Genomic DNA, 22,601 nt, shown 5'->3' on the forward strand with positions numbered 1-22,601 from the left:
TGATGCTATTCTGAACGCAGCTCGTTCATGTGGTATTTGATATATCACGGTTGGGATATTACATTAGAGTTAGTAATTTTTGACCTTTAATATCAGCTCCCTCTTTGGGTTGTTCAGCATAATTGTAATAAACACTGGAGCACAAACACAAATCAGTGGTGTCTCAGATATCACCTGATTTATTTTTGATGGGCAGATGGACACAACTTGATTCAGAATGGACATAAAGAAAAAAATGTTGTCCAAGATGGAATTTGTCATTATCATGCCATCACCATGTTGTTCCTGCTTCCTAAGTCCTCCCTGTCTTTTGGATGCTGCCTCTTCAGTACCACATAGAACAGCAGGTTATCCCCCACTGATAAGTATAAGATATTGTCTAGTTTACTGTATATATAAAAAAAAAAAAATCTACCTAAAGAAGACAACCCATGGTTCTCTTTTATGGAGTGCATTAATAAGCTTCCATGCATTTTTAAGAGTATGCTGTAACATGTTTGATTCATGTAAACACCTTATCCTCCCTGGTAACAGGAACTTTAATAAGCCCATAAAATGCAAGCTAGTTTATTCTTAAAGATATAGTGTCATGCACCTTACCCAGGTTTTTGGCTACCGAATTTATGTAATTCAGGTCATTCAGAAAAACTTAAAATTTGATGAATGAAATAATGATTTATACTGTATGTCAACAGCAGTGACAGACTGACGCCATTTATAAAGGTTTATAAGTAGTAACTAATGGTTAATGAATAATTTACTCATGCTTTATAGACGAGTTACCTATTCACAAACAGAGAGTAGAGAGTAGAGAACATGTTGCCACAATGTCATGATAGCTTATATGGACAACTTTAGTTTTTAGCTGCTGGAAACCAGTAAAATTGCTTTTAGAGGTAAATTTGTATATGGCACTCATCCTCGCATTTCCAAAACTTTCTACCACACACCACACTGTGATTTGTCATTTCTGGCTGGCTTACATGACACATGGAATTAGAATATAAAATGGCAGCAAGTAGCAGTGATAACGTTTACCCAGACTACATTAAACTAGCTCTTGCATTTAATGAGAAATGACCTGTGTATGTCCCTAACCATCAATCAGTGGCACGAGAAGGGTCCAACAGCGGACCTCATGTCTGGGGACCCCAGGTCTGCGAGCCAATGGGAAGAGAGTAGGGTACCCAGACGCAAGGTCACTTCCGTTATCTGTCTTTTTTTATTTATTTTTTAAATGATTTTACCAGATTTGAAACCTGTTATGTTTCTCTGCTCAAGATTTAAGTAGTGTTAATGTCATGTTTTTTGTCAGGTAAAAATCTAGCTAAATATTCTTTGTGTGTTAGGTGTGAAAGAAATATAGGAATCTTAGCATATCCAAGATCCATGCCTCTACACAAAGTAAGTCCTTTTTTATGCATTTCACTTCATAGAAATGCAACAGTACCGTAATTGTTTTTGTTAGTTCATCTAGGCATATGTAATGCTAAATTTATTTTCTCCTTTTGCATAGCATGTAAATATTCTTTCGGTACAACAGCAGATGGAGTACAGAGACCTGGTGGACCGCTTTATGCAGTGGTGTGAACGACCACCTGCTCTTGAACATCCCCAAGACCAAGGAGATGGTGGTGGATTTCAGAAGGAGGAGGGCCGCAACAAAACCCATTTCTACTCTTGGAGTGGAGGTGGAGGTGGTGAAGGAATATGAATACCTTGGAGTCCACCTCAACAACAGACCAGACTGGACGTGCAACACCACGGCTGTCTACAGGATGGGACAGAGCTGCGCAACATTCGTTGCTGCAGTTTGCTGGCAGTGTTGGGGAAGCTACTTGGAAATTGTAGTGAGCTAAGCTACCAGTTACTCTACATTAAATGAAGCTTCACTACACTGACGCTACCCCCAGAGTAATGTAGCAAGCTAAGTTACAGCAACATGGCAAAAGTACTCCTACTAAAAACTCTCACTGCTCCAAAATCAACCACGCTTACTTTTATTCACTTTCAAAAATTGTAGCTAGCTAGTGGTTAGCTGTTGACGAGTTGCTGGCTGGTGATTGGAGACTGCACTGAGCTGTGATGGTGAGCTTGTTTGGCGATGGGTGTGTTAGCTTATTCGGAAATCACGTGAATGTGTAAACAAGCTCGCGTGTCCGCTGCAACAGAGACGTCGTAGGCATCAGCCCAAGGATTGGGACGTGATGTCACCGTCATACGGAAGTGCTTTTGTCGGCTACCGTGTATGACGGTGGCGTTACATACTGATCCTTAGCAGTTTTATTTCAGACCGCAGCAGAAGGCTGCACTTAGAGTTAATTGTGGAGAGGAGGATCTCGTCCACTCCGTGACCTGCTGCAGCTGTAACTTGCCTATGGTGGCTAAGCGCGTAGGCTATGTAGCTGACTTGTGCCTCCTCAAAAATTGAACTACATGCCAGTGCTATGGCGATGGAGATACCACATGGGTACCGCAGTGACTGATCAGTTTGTGTTTGCTCCTACAGGTTTCTGATGACAGCAGAGACTGTTGAGAGTGAAGACAACATGAAACAAGCAAGTTGATGGAAGACTCTCAGTAGTCCTTTCCTTTTCACTAACACACATCACTACACTGCAGACCTTCTGTTTACAGCGATCACCACTCTGTATGACTGAACACAGTGATTACACGGTGGTAGTCTATTCAGTAATGAGCATTATAAGATACAAGGATGTAGCTTCAGTTTTATAAATATGTGTGTAACCCACCGTAGCTCTGGATCACAAAGTAAAAGACATAATGTAAACACAGGTGGAGAAGATGATTAAAGCACGATACAGCCTGATCACGCACAACACGTCTAGTGATGTGGTGGTATCAATGGGTGAAATCCTACGCTCAACTGTAAATCAAAACCTACCCCTTGAGTCAAGTAAAAATCCAGCTTAAGTTCCCATCAAGTACAGCACCCACAGCTCACTATAAATGGCAGCTTCATTATATTTTGAACAGAGACCCATAAACCAACTAGTACTAGTTTTTGGTAAAATTTGATAAACCATTTAGGAAAATGCAACATGTGAGAACAATATAAGGGCCCCTCTATAAGACAGTTCCACAAGGTTATGCAATAATGGGTTGCAGTAAGTGCTTTTGTGGTGCAAATTCCCTAATAAATTTGCAAGTAATCACATTACCAAAAACCAAGTGACACACAGTGAACCTGGGGCTCTTGGGGTGCCCTGTTGATAATCCAGACTCGATCTCATGCCCCATGTCCCAGGTTCACTGTGTGCCAGTTGGTTTTTGGTAATGAATGGCAGGATTTCATGCTTAGTACAAAAAAATTCTTTGCCCTAATTAATAAACCATAGTGAGTTCTAAACAAGTTGTGAGTGCACTACTCACTACAATTAAGGGATCCTAATCTGATCATTTATGAATGACTGCTCATTTAATCAGTGCTTCATTATGTAATCATTGCTATATTTACCGCATGTCGTCATTGTGACGGCTGACCGTTTGTTATAGTTTCATTAACCACTGATTCATTTTGCATCCATCCATGATCTTACTGAGGGGGCACAAAACAAGTTAAGTATCTGAGTGCTAAATTATTAACTGATTCCTGTTGATGTGTGCAGATGTGTAGCTTCATAGTTTCATTTTCACTCAGATTTCATTCTGTTTTACAGAATGAAATCTGAACATGTTACACCTTAGGTATAAACTCACACTGCCTGCAGGGAGCTGGGATCATGAAGTGAAAGAGACCACCTACGAGGAAAATCAGATTTCTATAAAACAAATATTAGGTCAGTTCAAGCAACGTGGGTATTAGAAACATTGTATTAGAACATATAAAGTGGTGTGCAAAAGTGTTTGCCCCCTTCCTGATTTCTTGTTTTTTTGCATGTCTGTCACACTTAAATGTTTCAGATCATCAAACAAATTCAAATATTAGTCAAAGATAACACAAGTAAACACAAAATGCAGTTTTTAAATGAAGGTTGTTATTATTAAGGGAAAACAAAATCCAAACTTATATGGCCCAGTGTGAAAAAGAGATTGCCCCCTAAACCTAATAACTGGTTGGGCCACCCTTAGCAGCAACAACTGCAATCAAGCGTTTGCGATAACTTGCAATGAGTCTTTTACAGCGCTGTGGAGGAATTTTGGCCCACTCATCTTTGCAGAATTGTTGTAATTCAGCCACATTGGAGGGTTTTCCAGCATGCACTGCCTTTTTAAGGTCATGCCACAGCATCTCAATAGGATTCAGGTCAGGACTTTGACTAGGCCACTCCAAAGTCTTCATTTTGTTCTACAATACGTTTGTGTAGCTACATGTTCTTCTCTCCCATTCCTTACATCCACCCTATTCCACCCTACACTTTGCTGTTTGTACCAAAATAAATGGCAAATATGGATTATTAGGACCAAGACTGTGTGGTTTCTGTGTCTTTTGCCTCTAGAGTGGTGAAACCAACTGACTCTTGAACCTGATTGTGGGGTCCATTCTTCCTTGCTGTCACTGCCCACATGCTCATTGTCCCCTCTATCAGCTGGGAAAAACCCTACTCAGTCAGGTTCTAGTCGCCACTTTAGACCATAAAATGTCCCTGTGTCCTTAATTACCAGTGAGCAATAGTAGATAGAAAAAAAACAACATAATATTTCTCCATCATCAAACTTGGTATTGTCCTAACAAGTAGCTTACTGTAACTGCACAATGTTGCCTTGAGGCAACAAAATAAAAAATACAGTTTAAGAATATGAAGAGCTATAAAATATAATGCTTCTTTATTGATTCATGCAAATTGCAAATGCTTGTATTTCTAGCCATGCTAGCGACATGGCTCTATGGTAATGTCGGTCTGTCGGCCGGTCAGTCCCCCACTCTGGTCCAGAGAGAAACATCTGAACTATCAATGGACTGCCATGAAATTTGACGACTTTGGTGATTCTCTAACTTTTCTTTTAGCACCACCAGCGGGTCAAAGTTTTCACTTATCCTGTTAAATATCTCAATCTCAATAATTTACTGGATGGATTGGCACAACATTTTTTGGTACATATATCCATTGTCACGGATACCCCAGGCTCCACCATCCACTAATCATCCACACCTGCTCCCAGTCACACTCCTGCTCCCCATTAGCTCTCAATCACAGCCTGCCTAAAAGCCCTCAGTCAGTGTCCGACCTCGTTTGTATCTAGGACTCCCTATGCTACACAGCAAAACAATTATATCCAGCGGTCCCCTCTCTCCAGCGTTCCCCGATCTCCTGTCTCCAGCGATCTCCTGTCTCCAGTGTTCCCCTGTCTCCAGCGATCTTCCTCTCCAGCGAGTCTTCCCTCCTACAGACTTCCCTATCTACATACCTGCACTCCTGTACTATCTGGCTGTCATCCATTAAAGAACATTCTGTTTCCATTTCGGTGTCCCTTGCCTGTCTGTCCATAACATCCATGGTGCCCAGACGATGCATCCTAATGATATTGGTGATCCCTTGACTTTTCATCTAGCGCCACCATGATGTTGACATTTGTAGTTTTGAGTAAAATGTCTCAACAACTATTGGATGGATCGCCATGACATTTGGTACAGACATTAATTTCTCTGTGAGCATGTAAGTAAAACTTTATTTATATAGCACTTTTCAAAACCATGTTTACAATATGCTTGACAGTTGATAAGATGATAAAAGCATTAGAATAAATAAATACAGCAAACATAAAGAAGAAATAAGAACACATCAGGGCTTGGAAGCATTAATGAATTAATGAATCACTTTGGTGATCCTCAGACTTTTCCTCTAGCGCCATCATCAGGTCAAAAATCTAATTTCTCTAATACTTTGGTTTATGACCAAATGCCTGCAAAACTATGACATACCCATCTACCTCAGCTGTACTTTGTGTTTAGTGCTAACCAGGAAATGTATGTTAACACCCTAAACTAAGATGCTGAGTGGCAGAACTTTATCAAGCTCTCTTATACATCCCTGATGTTAGCATGCTGCCATTAGCAGTAGACTCTTATTCTTGTTTTTTACCAAGGCATTTTGACATGTTTGATAACAATATTGTTCAAAAGTCTTACCCTTGTTCTGCACTATAGCATAGGCCTACCCCTCCCAGCTTTATGTGATTCATCAGAATGTGGTGTGAGGGTTAAGTAATATAATGACCACTGTTATTTAACCTGGTGTCTCATCAGTATATGATGTGTATGTCATTAATTTCATATTTCTATTTGTAGACAGATAGATGGATAGATAGTGTGTGTGTGTGTGAGAGAGAAAGAGAGAGAGAGAGAGATTTATAGTGTGTGTGTGAGAGAGAGAGAGATTCATAGTGTGTGTGTGAGAGAGAGATTCATAGTGTGTGAGAGAGAGATTGATAGTGTGTGTGAGAGAGAGAGAGAGAGAGAGAGAAATTGATAGTGTGTGTGTGTGAGAGAGAGAGAGAGAGAGAGAGAGAGAGAGAGAGAGAGATGGGTGGGGGTGCAGCTCCAGAATCAGACACTTTGACGGCGATGTGAAGGGGCAGCAGTGGGAAATGGGCAGTATGAGAGCGGGATTAAATGCGCTCCACACCGCACCCGACTGTCCATGCGCGGGCAGAGTGTGTCTGATATGAGCTCGGACTGCGAAAGTTACTACAGCAAAGAAAAGGTGTTCGTGGAGGGCTTCACGTGTCCGAAAGCGGACAGTGACACCACGGCACTTTTCTGCTGCGGGTTCAGTGACTTGAAGTACTGTTGTGATGACCCCAACAGCTTTTTCCCCTACGAATACGGATACATGTGGTGGTTAAGGTAAGGGGAGATGATTACACATGAAACTGTTGCATAGATTTTCTTCCCATCAGGAAACGTGTCGGAGATGTGCAGCGGAGCGGACATGTATAAAGGCTGTAAAGTTATGCAGGTGTGTATCATCAGGCACGATTTCTCCTGCAGCAAACCGTAATTCTGCGCAAAACAGACGATCATATTGGAGACTTTATCGCAACTGGAGCTTAAAAAATACATGTAGGCCCATGTGTTGAAAAGCACATAATCACCAGGTGAAATACCTTTTTAAAGGGGGTTCAACTGGTGAGAAGGACTGGGTGGGCTATAATCTTTCAAATACAACCCTCATGAATGAAATCCTTTTGAGGTAGAAACAACCTTTCAGTCACAAGGTAGGAGCTGCAATCACTTTTTGGCAAGTGGAAAACTACTGTTTGTATAGCCGCTTTAAAGATATTTAAACTGCTAACAAAAAAAGGACAGGATTGGAGTCATAAGGATAATTGCAAAAGAGATAATGTCTTTATGTTATTTATATATATATATATATATATATATATATATATATATATATATATATATATATATATATATAGCCATCCTAAATCATGTTAATTAGGCTACAGTCTACTTTCCAAATATAAACAAGGATATTAGACATAAGTCTTCCAAACACATATAGACATCGGAAACAAAAGGCTACTATAGTATTGCCTATAATCACCTAAATGGCATGATTAGGCTATGCTATAAACTGCAAACACTTCTTTGGTCACCATTGTGATTATTCGGTTACAAGAAACGTTAAAGTCTCACAAAGACATACCTTTGCTATTGCCACTGCACGTTCTGACTGTCTGATCCAGGTAAAAGCAGCCGTGGAGTATAGGAACTGGGCGACAGAGCTGACGACAGGATGTGTAGTCTACCTGGTGCAACCAAAAATCTCTTTCCCCCATATTTATTTAGAATACTGCTGTTTCTAAAAAATCCAAATCAAGTCCAAATTTTCTAACAGCAAAATTGGGATTGATGGGGGGAAAAATCATAAAATAAAACTATAAATGTTTTGACTGCTTTTGTTTAAGGATCAAGATAAAAATACATATTTCATATCCCTTTACTTACCTGTATTGGTATCTCATGCAGATAGTTGTGCTTTTATTTGAACAGGATGTGAGATATGTGTCTCTGATCTTTCTGCTGCCAACATAATACAATGGTGGATGGAATTTAATTAGTGGAGCAAAATTGCAGTTGAAAATCTCTCCAACATCTTTTCTCAAACACTGTCCTGTTACTCTGGGTGGACCTGACTACTGTCCTCACAGTTTTTATAGGGACTATTTCTTCAGTAGTTCCACTGAAAAATGTTTACAGGTGTGTGGATATCATTTTTCAATGCACCATAAACAAAATTCCATTCACCTCCACTGTGTTGGGGTGGAATGATTTCATGGATATCGCAAAACCTGGGTAAATAAAACCAGAACTATCTGCATGGCTAGATATCACTACAGGTAAGTGAGGTAATATGTTTTTTTGTAATTAGGGTGAACTGAACCTTTAATAGAAAGTGCATTTTAAGTACAAAATCACACTGTAATGTTGTGAAAATCAGAGTATTCAAGCTACAAAACACTTATGATGCTCAGTATTTTATTATACAATTCAGTAATGGAATGCGATGTTGTGAGCTTTTCAGTGTAAGGAAAGTTTATCCTTGTTATAGTGGGCCTTTATGTCTGTTATTATCTGTTTTTATAATGTATTACAATGCAGCTCACATAACATAACAGTCATTCTCAATTGTGAGTTGAATTGAGAATGACTTCCGGATGGGAGCCGAAACGTCTTGATTCTGAAAACAGTGTCCAGATGACTACGACTGAAACCTTTTCTATGATCATTATGTGTGATAAAAATTCCACTGAAACACTGTGGTGCTTTTCCTGGAATACCATAATCTCAAGATACAGAGTAGGCATTCATATGATAAGGCATATGAAGTGAAGTGCACTCTGCTGCTCATATTTTTAGCACACTAGCAACAAAAACAGTAAATGTACTTTAAACTTCTTGCATATTTCATCCAGCTTCATTTTTCTTTTTGTTTCAGCTGGATGAAATTTTCAGGCTTCCATGCTGTGGTTTTACTTCAAGCACACTCCAGTTGTCTATATTCTGTTCCAGCTGACAGTAAACAAACTAATCATTCATATTGGCTCTGTCCAAAGGTAAAAAAAAAAAATGCACCCACCAGCAGCTCTAAAGCTCACTAATCAACACGATGAATGTTGTGTGCTTCATACATACACAAACAGAAATGTAAAAACGTCAAGTTATGGTTTTACGAGGAGTTATGTGCTATAGCTTGGCTATTTCCTGGCGAACAGCGGCTAGGCGCAGTGACTTCCTGGAGTTTGCGCTGGTGGTGGTTGCTTGGCAACTGCAGAGTGCTTTTCCCAAATATTTACAACAGAATATGAGAATAACATAAAAGAAGCACAGTATAGCAATATTTTATCAATTCTAATCAGCATCCACATTTTAAAACGATGCAGCTGGATATATTTTTATGCATCTACTGTATGTTATTTCCCATCTGAGCAGAAAGGTGATATTTCCTGCTGTGTCTTTGTTCTGTGTTTTACAGTCTTGGAGCTCTTGTGAGTCTCTCTGTAGCAGCTGTGGTTCTTCTCGCCTTCATCATCACTCTCTGTGTCCTCTGCTATCTGTTCATCACCACTAAACCCAGAGGACTGGACAACGGGCTGCCGCTCAGAGCACCAGGTACTGACTGCAGCTCTGTCTCTCTGCGGGGGGGCATTCTGCCAACACATCGATAAAATACACTGAATTATTTTGGAGCAACCTCCAGACATTTATTAACGGCTGACCAGAAGTTTTTGAAAGAACACACTGATGAATAAAAAACACTTTCTGGTCAGTCTCTGTCGTCTTAATGAATGTATTTATTAAAGTACTGTTGCCAAAGCAGCAAACAATACAGTAGGTGCCTGGTCATAAACAGGGGCTGAAAGCTCTTCTTAGCTATCATGTCATCTTCCCTAAACATATCTCAAGAAATTGAGACACCCCAAGGCGGGCCCGGCGCCACGAGCGGTTTTAAGGGGGCTTATCCCCCTCAGATGTATCTTTTGCCCCCTCTGTTTAAGCTTTAGGTGTATGCGAGGGCCACACTGTCCATAGTACTGAAACGGGGTGGCGGAGATCGATAGACAGACAGACAGACAGTTGTAGATTGTTGTAAATAGAAATTTAATTTTATAAAAAAAAATTGCCCCCTCGCAATTTTTAACAGCCCCCTCAGCAGGGATGGGGATTTTTATTTGTATCGATAACATTTTCGATACTGCTTAATGATACAAGTCTTTATCGATACCACTATCGATACTTTTCTATTAATTTGGTGGTTAATTTGGTTCACCAATTTACACACATCTCAGTAATTGTCTACCACAGAAACTAACAGACTTTACCAGATTTTGCGATCTTATTTTCTTATCTTAAAGCTGGAGTGCGGAACTTTTGTCTCCCCCTTCTGGCTGTGAGAGTAATTGCACAAACACTGTCGACGCGACTCAAAGAGTTTCTTTTTCATCTGGAGCATCAGACACTTTTCTTGGACGCTTCTTAGGTTTCAGTCCTAGTTGCTGTAGTGTACTCCGTCGCTACGGTTGCTCCAGAGCCATGTGGAGAGAGAGTTGCGTCTTCTCCATTCAATTTCAATTCAAGTGGCTTTATTGGTGTGACTGCATACAATACAACATTGCCAAAGTACATTAACACAAACTATACAATCATAATAAACAATAAACAATGCTCAGTAATAAACATTCTCTCCAATGGACCTTTTTTTTTTTACAGCAATGGCGGATGGAGCTCTCTACATGGCTCTGTGTTGCTCCCCGCTTCTGCTCTGGCAAACTGTCCCTCCAAAACACAGATGAGGAGGGGCAGTGACAAAATAAATGCACAACTGTTTCTGGCTCAGCACCACAAAAGTTGCATTTAATATCTACGTCAATCAATTTGGAAATTCCATGGTGAAACTACAATGTTCTGAAGATGGACATGTCGGTCATGTTGATCGTTTGTTTTCACCAACGGCCGAATGGTGCATCGCTTTAAATGTTGCTCGTAAAGCAACGGAAGTTTACGTTGTTTCATAAAGGATGGTCCAGTGGATTCTATGCTAAAAGAGATAAGAAAGGAAGCACTGAAGCACTTTTCCTTAGCATTTAGAGAACTCGACTTAGATACTTCCGGGTCATTTCACTCAGTTAGGAACCTTCCTAAGAAAAAAAGATTATGATCGCAACCATAGTCTTGAGGGTTTGTTGGCTTTCCTCCAACAAACCCTCTTCTCTGCATTTAACATATCAGGGAGTACAGCAGTCCAACAGTTACACAGCTTATAAAATATACATACAAGATATAAAAGTTGATATGAAATGATTATAAGAATACAGAAACATATTGAATGTGATTATATTATGTCATCACGCAAAACCCACCTATCAAAGGTCAAAGCAAATGGAAGTTGCTCTGCTCTCACTTTTAATTTGCATACGAGGGATATAAACTGCCAGATCTTAGACCACACAACTTCGCAGAAACTGAGCAAAGGAAATCCTACTGCTTGCTCAAATCTAGCAACACAAATACTCGTGTGAGCTCAAAACATTTATTGTCCTTTCAAAATTCGTTGTAAGCTCTTTTATCCGTCTGTGGGTGCTCTTTAATCCTAAATTGAAGAATGATTTTCAGTCAAGCTGGTTGCTTGAGAAGATTGATACCACTCTCACATCAGTGCGTTAAGTATGAAGCCAGAGCCAAGAGGCGGTTAGCTTAGCTTAGCATAAACAGCTAACAGCATAAACTCTGTCTAAAGTAACACATCTGTACATTTAATCTGTACACAAACAGAAAAGTAAAAGGACAATTAGTGGTTTTACGGGGAGTTATGTGCTAAAACAGTTCATCAAGAAACATCACACAAAAACATTTGCCAGAATAGAATAGTTAAGTAAATAAATAATACTACACAATAAATAGAAGGCTTCATATAGCCCCCGTGATCAGTATCAGCCGATACTGCTTCTAGTGATTGGTGATCAGCCCCAAAAATCCTGATCGGAGCACCCTCGGTTTAGACTAATTAGATAGAACATGTTAATTACTGAGCTTTAAAGGTATTGGTTGCCGGATTTGTGAACTTAAACTCTACTTTCATTCATTATGCTAGGCTAGCTAGGTAGTCTAACTGCCTCCTGGCTCTAGCTCCATGCTTAACGCACTGACACAAGTTTGATGTCGATCTTTTCATCTAACTCTGGCAAGATAGCAAATAAGAGTATTTCCCAATATCGAACTGTTACTTTAAGCTAGGCCCATTCAACTGGCGGCCCGCGGGCCACATCTGGCCCAGAAGCAACCTCTGAGTGGCCCAGCATACTTAAATCTGATATATGACAAAATAAGTAAACTACATACAGTATATAATATATGGAAGTAGCTAATGAGTGAGCCATCTCACTTCCTTCTCATCTCTGTTGAGAGTTCAACATGTGCAGTACCGATCGGGCAGGATGTTTACGGATGTAGCGACACCGCCAGTCATATCGTTCACAAATCAACGTTTTGTCATGTGAGTTCCAACCACGCTTTGTAGCTTTTCAAAACATCTGGCTATTGACAGTCACAGATAGGGCCGGGACTGGCAAGTATTTGCTTATTTTACCGCCATCTCCAAATGGCTGCGATTTTTTTATTACATTCATTTGCATTTGTTTAAAATTTGTCATTACCAAAAACAAAACAAAAAAAGGTTTTAAATAGGCTGCTGAAAATGTCTGGCCCACCTACATTTCCTGGTTTTAAAATCTGGCCCAATTGAATTTGTAATTGAATGGTCCCACTTTAAGGTGTTAAATGGATGTGGAGATTTTTTGGTAGATCATGCAACATAAAGAACAAATTCAGAGATACCTCATTTGACACACAGAAACAAAACACGATACATTTCACCCTTGTAAAACTACAGAAAGTGTACTTCTTATTGGTGTACTTCAGTTTTTTCCCCCAGTGTCTCCATTACTCCAATCACAAAATTGTACCAAAGAATGTCGTACTGAAATGTGTCCTTTTGTGTTTGATGTAGTCAGTGGAGAGTAATATTGTCTGTTACTGGCATTAAATTTTGGTAGCCTTGAAAAAGCAAAGTACACCCTTTACTTTCACACCCAATTTAGACATATTAAAAGGATGATGTAAGATTTCCTTGCAACAAACTTCAACAAAAACTCCATTAACATCTATCTAGAGCAGATTTTCCCAGCAGGTCAATTATGTTTGTAGAGTGCAGGGACAAATTCTTTTACGTTTTGTGGCCGTACAAGATGAGATGGTGTTATTTTAACATGTAATAGCACCGTCAGACCCTGGTTCTTCTGAATTGTTAATTATGTAAAGGTATGATTTGGCTCAGTTCCACAGCCCACTACTGTGAGCTGTCCTTCAGTTTCTATGTGATAATACAAACTCTGGTATAAGCCTGCTTCCTATATGTCAAGCAAAAAGGTTGGATTTGAACTTAGATCTGTAAGAAAACTGCTGTTTCAAAGCTTTGTTTAAAATGCTAGAATATACACTAAATCTCAGGTATTTTTTGGACGGACAGCTAGCGGACCGTGAGGAGATTTTATTTGGTTTTACCTCCAAATAAAGTCTAATCTAGCTAAACTGTTGTCTTGTTTACAACCTGTATGTGTTCCAAGATCTCAGCAAATAACATTGAAATAACATTAAATACATTGCTGATAGAACCGATGCCTTGAGCTATCAAAATAAAACAAGTTGTAATAAACTGTAGTTTTTCTTTAAATAGCATTACATTTTGATAGTGTTCTGTCTGTGTGGTCTGTCAGGCTCTTCACACACAAGTTTCTAAGTGAATTATCTGTCTTCCAGGCTCTACATTGAGTCCACAACGACCAGGACCGAGTCATACCAGTGCCCCTGCTGGCCCTCAAGGCCTCAGGAAACACTTCCTGAGGGGCAAGCTGGACTGTGACAACCAGCCCCCGGACCCTGACCGCCTTTTCCAGCGTTGTTTCATGGCTACTGTGACCTCTATCAACGTCGAGGGTCCTGCATAGATTGACTTTTTGAAGAGCTACTTTTATCTTGATTCCTATTTGGTGGCCACCTACCTGTCACCACTACACTGTATTTTGTCTCATTATAAGACTACAGGTTGGGCTAAATTTAGATTTCCACTTAATCAAACATAGTTGTCTTTGCTTGATTCAGTAAAACACAACTGCTAACGAGTTTATGAAATCCTCAGAGAAATTCTCAGTGTTTAAAAATTCAAATGTATTTGTAGCATCGTGGGTTCCTTGGCAGGATATATACACACCACACTACAGCTTCAGGTAATGATTTTTATTTTTCCACTTACTCACACCCACAATATACACCATTCACACACAGTTGTACGAGCCCCCATCTCTGGTTTGCCTGGCTAGTGACTAACGTGCTCAAGCTGTTTCCTCTGCACAAGATCCGTGCCCGTATACAGTTCATCAGCCTCCCGGCTGTCCGCCACCGTCTGTGTGTGAGCACACCATATAAAGGGGAGAGCATAATTAGTCAACAAGACAGCTGTGACAATTAGCTCTCCCTGATGCTGCTCACCTGAGCCACTCCCCCACCTGTCCCTCAGCAGCTGACAGCTAACCATGCCCACCTCCACATACCCCCACTGCCCGACTTAGGCCGGGGAGCCATCTGGCCTAACCTAGTCGGCCACGGCCATCTGTGCCCCGGCCTATGGAACACCTTGAAGTTAAACGTGGAACCACTGGAGGGGGGGCATGGTCTGAACAGAGGGTGAATGGGCGCCCCAGCATGTAATAACGCAGGGCCTCGACCGCCCACCGGATGGCCAGGCACTCTCTCGATGGTACTGTACCTGGCCTCCCTCTCTGACAGTTTCCGGCTGTTGTAAACAATCGGGCGGTCGACTCCCTGCACCTGATGGGACAAAACAGCCCCCACTCCTCTGTTCGATGTGTCAGTCTACAGAACAAATTAGTACAACCCGTATGGAGCGGAGAAGGCTGTTTTCTCCTTAGACTCTGGCGACAAGGGAATCTGCCAGTAGCCCTTGTTCAAATCCAGCGTTGTGAAAAAACGAGCGCTGCCTAACCGATCCAGGAGTCAAAGCGTGACACATTGTTCACCTTGCGATAGTCCACACAGAACTGTATAGTCCAATCCGTCGTGACTGCAGGAACAATGGGGCTACACCAGGCACTGTTGGACTCTCCTATTACACCCATCTCCAGCATGGCCTTTAATTATTCCTGAACCACTTTTCGTTTGTGTTCCGGCAACTGGTAGGGCCGTGAACGCACCATCACTCCCGGGTGAGTCTCAATGTGATGCTCTATGAGATTTGTGCAACCCGGCAGGGGGGAGAACACATCTGCAAAACACTGTTGCAACTCAGCAACGTCTGCTCTCTGGGACGGTATGAGATGGTTGTCATAAGGGAGCGAGGCAGGATTGATAGATTTTAAAACTTCAGGCCCAAACTCATCTTTCTCTTTCACTGTTGTCACCAAAGAAACAGACCCCGCCTCTCTCCATGCTTTAAAGCGGTTGACGTGGTACATTTGCGTTGCCCCTCCCCTGCTCGACCGCACAACCTCATGGTCCACGTTGCCCACTCGACGTGTGACCACAAAGGGTCCTTGCCACCTGGCAAGTAATTTGGAGCTGGAAGTAGGGATCAATACAAGCACTTTATCTCCCGGTGTGAATTGTCTTAACCTAGCCCCTCAGTTGTACAGGTGTTGTTGACGTTCCTGGGCTTGGAGCAAATTTTCCCGTGGCAACTGCCCTAGTGTGTGGAGTTTTGCCCTCAGGTCCAGAACATATTGAACCTCATTCTTGCTCGGGCTCAGACCCTCCTCTCAGTTTTCTCTAACTACGTCCAGAACCCCCAGTGGTTTTCTGCCGAACAGCAGCTCAAAGGGAGAAAATCCTATGGAGACCTGGGGTACCTCCCACACTGCAAACAACAGAGGATCTAGCCACCTATCCCAATTGTGCTCGTCCTCGTGCACAAATTTACAGATCATGGACTTCAAGGTTTTGTTCAGACGCTCGACGAGACCGTTGGTCTGAGGGTGGTACACGCTGGACCGAATTGACTTGACGCCCAATAATCCATAAAGTTCTCTCAGTGTGCGTGCCATAAACAAGATGCCATGGTCAGTCAGGATCTCTTTTGGGATCCCGACTCGGGAGATGACCTGAAACAGTACCTGTGCCACGCTCTTTGCAGAGATGGTGCGCAGAGGCACTGCTTCGGGATTTCGCGTTGTGTAATCTACCAGAACTAACACAAAGCGATATCCACGTGCGCCCCGGTGAAATGGCCCGATGAGGTCCATACCTGGAAAACTGTTTCCCGACGGCTCTTCGGTACCAGCAACTGTGTAATCTCTTCCCCTGTCTATATAGCCTGTCCCTAATCAAAGCAAAGTGTGGATATGACTGTGCTGCGTCAGGGCAGACCAAATGACCATCAATATTTATCACTTGGTCGAAGGCAAAGCGTAGAGTATCGTCACGAGACTGCTCCAGTGGAAAATCGTTGGCTGAGGGTAACACAGGAGCCGGCGGCGTCTCTCACCGAGGCGCCACCGGTTCCCCCTCCCCATCTGCAGCGTCAGACGACCTCGCGTCACCACTGAGCACAGCATACATATCCCATGTCCCTGTCGGTCGTGAACGCACCCCCACACAGTGCCTCACTAACCTATCAAACCCGAGCCAATCTGTACCCAAAATCAGGGGGTGCATCAGGCAGGAGCTAATCGCAGCCTTAATACTATATTTTTTCCCCCGATGTCTAATTTCCACCGGCACCACAGCTTCAGGTAACAATTTTTATTATTCCACTTACTCACCCACACAATATTTACCATTCACACACAGTTGTATGAGCCCCTGTCTCTGGTTTGCCTGGCTAGTGACAGTGCTGAAGCCGTTTCCTCTGCACGCGCTCCATGCCCGTATACAGTTCATCAGCCTCCCTCCTGTGTGTGAGCGCACCTCAGGTCCAGCCCGCTACTGCATATAAAGGGGAGAACATAATTAGACACAGCTGTGACAATTAGCTCTCCCTGATGCTGCTTACCTTAGCCACTCCCCCACCTCTCCCTCTGCAGCTGACAGCTAACCATGCCCACCTCCACAGTAGTCATCTAAAGAAAAACTGTAGCAGAAGAACAAGAGTGATGCAAATGTGATCTCAGTTGCTTTACATTTAACATTTATTAGCTTTAGTTTGGGGGGGTCATACACATTGTTTGTTGTCATATGTGTTTGTGTATTGTGTCTGTTGCACATAATCAAAGCAACACAGAAGTGCTTTTGCTCCTAATAACAACACTAAGAACAAAACTCTCATTGCAAATTCCCATTATTTTGCCTGTTGCATCGGTGCAACAAAACAAAACAGCACAATTATGCGCTATGATTGTGTAGAATCAAATATTTTGTGGTAGTAATTCAGCAGAAGAGTCTTTGGAAAATGATGTCTGCTGACTATAAAATCACAAGAATTGAATACAGATCATTTAAAATGCATGGTTTTAATTGGCTTTAGATAGTTGAGATGAGCTGAGTTATAAAAGATTTATTAGAGCTTATTCCCTGAAGTCCAGAGGTTGATAACCTGTTTGTCATGCATTTTCATTTTCTTTAAAACTGAAAAAAATACGCAGAATTCATCACTTCTTTTCAAAATGAGATCCACTGAGAAATAACCTCAAAACATTCTCTGAATGATGATTAGCCGTTGACATCATAGACTCAGAAATGTTTTTGTTGAACCTGAGAGACAGGGTGATTTTGACAAACAACAAAAACTTAGTGAACAATCTAGCCGTGCCTAACTCTCTGAGGACACCGCGTTCAGCCACATGCTGTGTGTTCGATTTATTTGTGCCTGTTCTGGTTTCTTAATTAACCTGCTGGCTCCAAACTCTGCTTTGCAGAGTGACAGAGAAGTCAGTAATGAGAGGAGTTGAATAATAGATTTTTTTGTCATTAAAATCTTTTTTTATCATTATTATTGAAAAAAGAGATAACAAGAAAAATATTAGACTTCTTCTATGTTGCAAACATCTGGCTTACAGGGCCACTCCACTGATTTTACACATGGAGATCAGTATACTCATCATGGAATCTTAGATAACCCTGATGATGTCATCTAGGTTTGGCATGAGGCTATAAAATTTTAACCTAAAGCCTGCATTACAAACTGGGGGCATGGAGTTTGAATGATCTTTGGTCCAGACTGAAATATCTACAAGAACTACAAGATGGATTCTGATGAAATTTTGTACGGACATTCATGGTCCCAGAGGATAAATCCAGATGACTTGGGTGATCCCTGACTTTTCCTCTGTTGTTTGTGTGTTTGTGTTGCGTTGAAGATGATGTCACGGCAGTTTAACACAGCGTCGCTATGACGATCAGCGAGTCGAGCCAAGCCGAGCCGTACCATGCAGTGGAAATTAGGCTTAAGTACAACCTCACAGAGCCGCTAGCATGGCTGCAGACTCGTAGTCTTGTTGGTGTTTTACAAGCACATTGCATACATGTTTGCAGCTCACTTATGATCAGTATAATAACAGATACTTCGTGGCTGTACTTTACTCATTTTTAATTGCTGTATACAGCACGTCCTGTTATCTTTATGTTGTATCTGTATTTCCTGAATACTGGATATTATCAGAAGGAGTGCTGATTTGTTAGAAGTGACATAAAAATTAGTTTTCCTATATTTACATAAAGACAGTCAGTAACTAAAGAAATGCACACTTAAATATTTGATTTATGTCAACTGACAAGCATTTATATACATTCACAAGTGAATTTCACGCTGCACAGATGTGAGCTGCTCCAACTAAAATAGCCTGTTATGTAAAGCAGGAAAAAGAGGTGTGCATGAGCAACATGCTCAGGTCACACAGGTGGTGGACATTGGCATACCAGGTAGAATGGCAGCGGATTGTCTCTGGCAGCTGCAACAAAGCCAGAACATGACACAGCCACAATAAAGAACAGTTCAACTAGTGACATTTTATGGTCACCTTTGTTTTCTTTGAAATGGAACTATAACAGCTAACATGTTTTGTCTAATCTGGACATACAAAGTTCAGCAGCCAGTGGCTTTCCTTTTGGGGTGACATATTGCTTTAAAGTGTAAATATATCCTAAAATGCTTGTGTAAATTGTAAACAATGACATGAACCCCTCCCAAAGAAAAGATCTGGATTTTCTCCCCATTAATTAATATGCTCAAAGGTGCATAAATTAATAGAAAGTTCACTTGTTGATTTTCCCAATGTTTTGGGCAGAGTTGTTGTTTCAAAAAAGCTGGAACCCAAATGAAGAAAACCATGCCACATATGCATTCATCAGTTCTGTGCTTTGTTAAGTGTAAAGGTTGTAGAAGGGATACAACCTGAATGCATCTCATACCCAGCTGTCAATCAGTCTCTCACGTCCTGGAACAGTTTGAGTTTTGCTTTGATGGTGGTGAAGAAGAAACCATAGCTTCAAGTTGTTGCTGTAAATTCTTTGTACAACGACTGCTCAGTTCATTTTAACAATATGAATATGTCTGTTTATTAATGCATTTAATTTAATAATAATAATGAATTTAATGAGATTATTAAGGACCTCATTAGAACAGCTAGTTATGTTTACTATCGTTGTATTTTTAGCAAGATATTTGGCAGCTCAAGTGCCTCCTACTGATAAATGTGTATTTTATTATTATTAAAGTCATGAACCCCACATGCTTGTGTGCTGTCTCTTGCTTTGATACTTAACTTTGATCTCGCTGCACCTCAAGCAATGTCTCTAAATTAGATTTTTTGAGTCCAGGCACCAAAGTTGCTGTTGAAGCTGCTCAGATGATTCATTCTCCGTTGCGTGATGTTTTTAGCCCATCTATATAAGTAAACATCCAACAAGTCAACATACATGTATTCTCTATCACTTACGTCACTGATTACTCACTTCATCGAAGTGCGTCACAGAGTGCTCTTATAGTTAAATACACTCCCTCATTTTTTTATGGCACCATCAAATTCCCAAATTTCCTCCCAGCAAATTCTTCATGGTTTGAAACTCAAGTTTCAAAATTAATGAACACATGCCTTGATCTGGAAGCTGTCAGACTGAGTATGTTTAGCTCTAATGAAGGTTTAACACTGTCAAAAGTGGGCAATGTAGTTTAATGACTGGCATACAGAATATTATTCTTTACCCCAACTTTACTTTCATTCCTAGCATCTGATGTATGTGGCAAGCAATGGAGCCCAAGAACAACAACGAAGGTCTATTTCTGTTCACATCATAATGACTGGAAAATCATTTCATTTTCAAGCTATTATACCACGGGTGGAAGAAGAATGTTGAGCCTTTACTTACACTGTAAAACTACAACAAGTAAATGTTCCATATGCAAAATCTTATTTAAACCTGCAAAAATTGTTTGTTTGTTTTTTTACCACTTGGGGGCAGCGGGAACAAGTTGTGGACAGCATTGACTTATCACCTTTAAACTTGATATGGCGTTAGTGTTAGCAAACACATCCAGCAGTTACAGGGCAACACTATCATTCATTTGACTTTGTGTTTCTGGCCTCCTGATGAATGTAAGTCCAGTATTCACTCTCGTCTCTAACAACACCCGAGGGAAATATCTGGCTCTTTAGCTGCTAGATGCTCCACTATACTCACCAGCTTGTCTCTAACTTTGTCTGGTGGCTGTTTATTTCTGCGCAGGTAGTGTACAGTGGGTTTTTAGAGCTTTTTCACTGACAACAGCTGCCTGCTGCAGCCGAAAACGACACTATGAGAGTGGCGAGAGTGAACCAGAGCAGTAAAGTTGTGGGCCGGAGCGCTAAACGATGAGCTGAAACTCACTGTAAAGTTTATTTCTTTTAAGCCGAGGGGAGCTGCAGATTCAGGTGATGCTCCTCTGTACATTATACATTGCTATTTGATACACTGTCATTATAAAAAATACTTAAAGGAGTATCAAAAGTAAAAGTATTGCTCCTTTCAGAAATTATATTTTAATAGCAGAGTATATTATACAGTACAGTATAAATATTGGAATACTTACTGATTTATTAATAAGAATGATAATAAGATCTTTATACATATGTATAGCACTTTTTAAAACATGAAGTCAACAAAGTGCATCACAGAATTAAAAAATGAGGACACACTAAAACGATACGAAACTTAAAATATACATAACAATAACGGCATAAAATCTCTACAGAAATAAGGTCAGATTAAAATGGTGAAGGGAAGGAAAGAGAAGAAAATAAAAGAATATAAAATAATAAAATACATAAAATAGAAACTCACGGAGTCAGGAGGTCAGGAGACAAGACTGAAAGAAGAATCTTAAAATCAGCTCTAAAAGACATGAGATGGTTTAAGAACTGGAGTCATGTGTTTTTGTTGCAGCAGCAGTGTTTTGTACTCGTTGTAAATGTGCAACAGTGTTCCTGGGTGGACCGGACGAGGGCCCACCACAGAAATCCAATCTAGCATTAATGTGTAAGCAACATTTTAATGTTGTATCTGATTTTTACTACTTTATATACTGATGGTTAGTTTAATCAAAAACAGCATCATATGTTAGCTGACCATATGTTTTGTATGTAAAAATCCTTATCTGTATCTATAAGTAAATTGTGACTATATGTGTGAAAAGGTCCAATACCTCCAGTGGAGTAAAATTGCAGAAAACGGAAATACTCAAGTAAATGTAATAATGCTATATGCGTATTCAGAGGCATAGCACAAAATTCTGGACCCTCACATGAGGGCCCTGCATACTCAGTCCCCTTTGGCCCCCTGAGCCCTACGCCCTTGTGCAGATAATGTATGCAGCGAACAAATGAAGATCACACTCCTCACACCATCCACCAAAACGCATACATTTTCAAATTTCAATCATGCCAGTTGCTCACAGGAAGCATCCAAAACAACAATTACAGCTGCAGAATCATGTTCTCCTGTGCCAGGAGAAACAGACAGGAGAATTTTTGCTTAGAAGCACTTTTGAGGTACGTCACTCGCCCGTCTCACGGTACAGATTTGCCTCCATTTTATTCAATGTATCAATCCGCACTGACTCAGAGACATGTGCATCAGACTTGCGTCATCACGGCAAGGCGCGGTTAGTGAAGCGTAATCTCCACAGACAGTGGAAAGTCTAGCCTGTACTGTAGTTTAATGCTTCGAATACAGACAGAGCTAGAGACACGGTGGTGTGCTGCTCACATCAAAACACAGCCGCTCGGCTGACAACTGAAATATATAGCTTGTCTGATGAAATTGCATCCACTTGATTGGCGAGCTGGATTGGGTGCCTCTCCGATCAGGGTCCTCAGAAACGTAGCCAGGAAGTGAGATGGGCATCTCGACACTGGGACCAATGAGCTACTTTACATGCACTGGAAAGAGGGGCGCCTGCTAAAATGATATACTGTAGCTTCATGTTGAAATAATACAGGGAAAAAAGGATCACTCTTCGGTTGACCTAGTCATAACCCAGAGACACATGGAACCAGTGGCAATGAGTCACAAATAGACATTGCTTCATTATAAGGAGCTCACAAGCTAAAAAGGTTGGGAACCACTGATTTCGGAAACCTGTAAGAGAAATGAC

General features: G+C 41.0%; 1 protein-coding gene across 1 annotated transcript; it reads left to right on the forward strand.

Annotated features, from left to right (window-relative positions):
• Positions 1-6,510: 6,510 nt before the first annotated feature.
• On the forward strand, positions 6,511-19,699 carry LOC122878041 (protein shisa-like-2A). The gene is made up of 3 exons (XM_044200358.1): positions 6,511-6,808; positions 9,444-9,580; positions 13,784-19,699. The coding sequence occupies exons 1-3, from the start codon at positions 6,603-6,605 to the stop codon at positions 13,969-13,971; spliced, it is 531 nt and encodes a 176-aa protein (XP_044056293.1). The 5' UTR covers positions 6,511-6,602; the 3' UTR covers positions 13,972-19,699.
• Positions 19,700-22,601: the final 2,902 nt, after the last annotated feature.

This window comes from Siniperca chuatsi, linkage group LG6, assembly GCF_020085105.1.
Source record: "Siniperca chuatsi isolate FFG_IHB_CAS linkage group LG6, ASM2008510v1, whole genome shotgun sequence".
NCBI lineage: Eukaryota > Metazoa > Chordata > Actinopteri > Centrarchiformes > Sinipercidae > Siniperca > Siniperca chuatsi.

What these genes read in the sequence shown, in the direction of transcription:
- LOC122878041 (XM_044200358.1), top strand. Translation starts at nt 6,603, where the DNA reads ATGCGCGGGCAGAGTGTGTCTGATATGAGCTCGGACTGCGAAAGTTAC. An exon ending in GGATACATGTGGTGGTTAAG is followed by an intron (nt 6,809 to 9,443) that starts GTAAGGGGAGAT and finishes TGTGTTTTACAG; the next exon opens with TCTTGGAGCTCTTGTGAGTC. An exon ending in GCTGCCGCTCAGAGCACCAG is followed by an intron (nt 9,581 to 13,783) that starts GTACTGACTGCA and finishes TCTGTCTTCCAG; the next exon opens with GCTCTACATTGAGTCCACAA.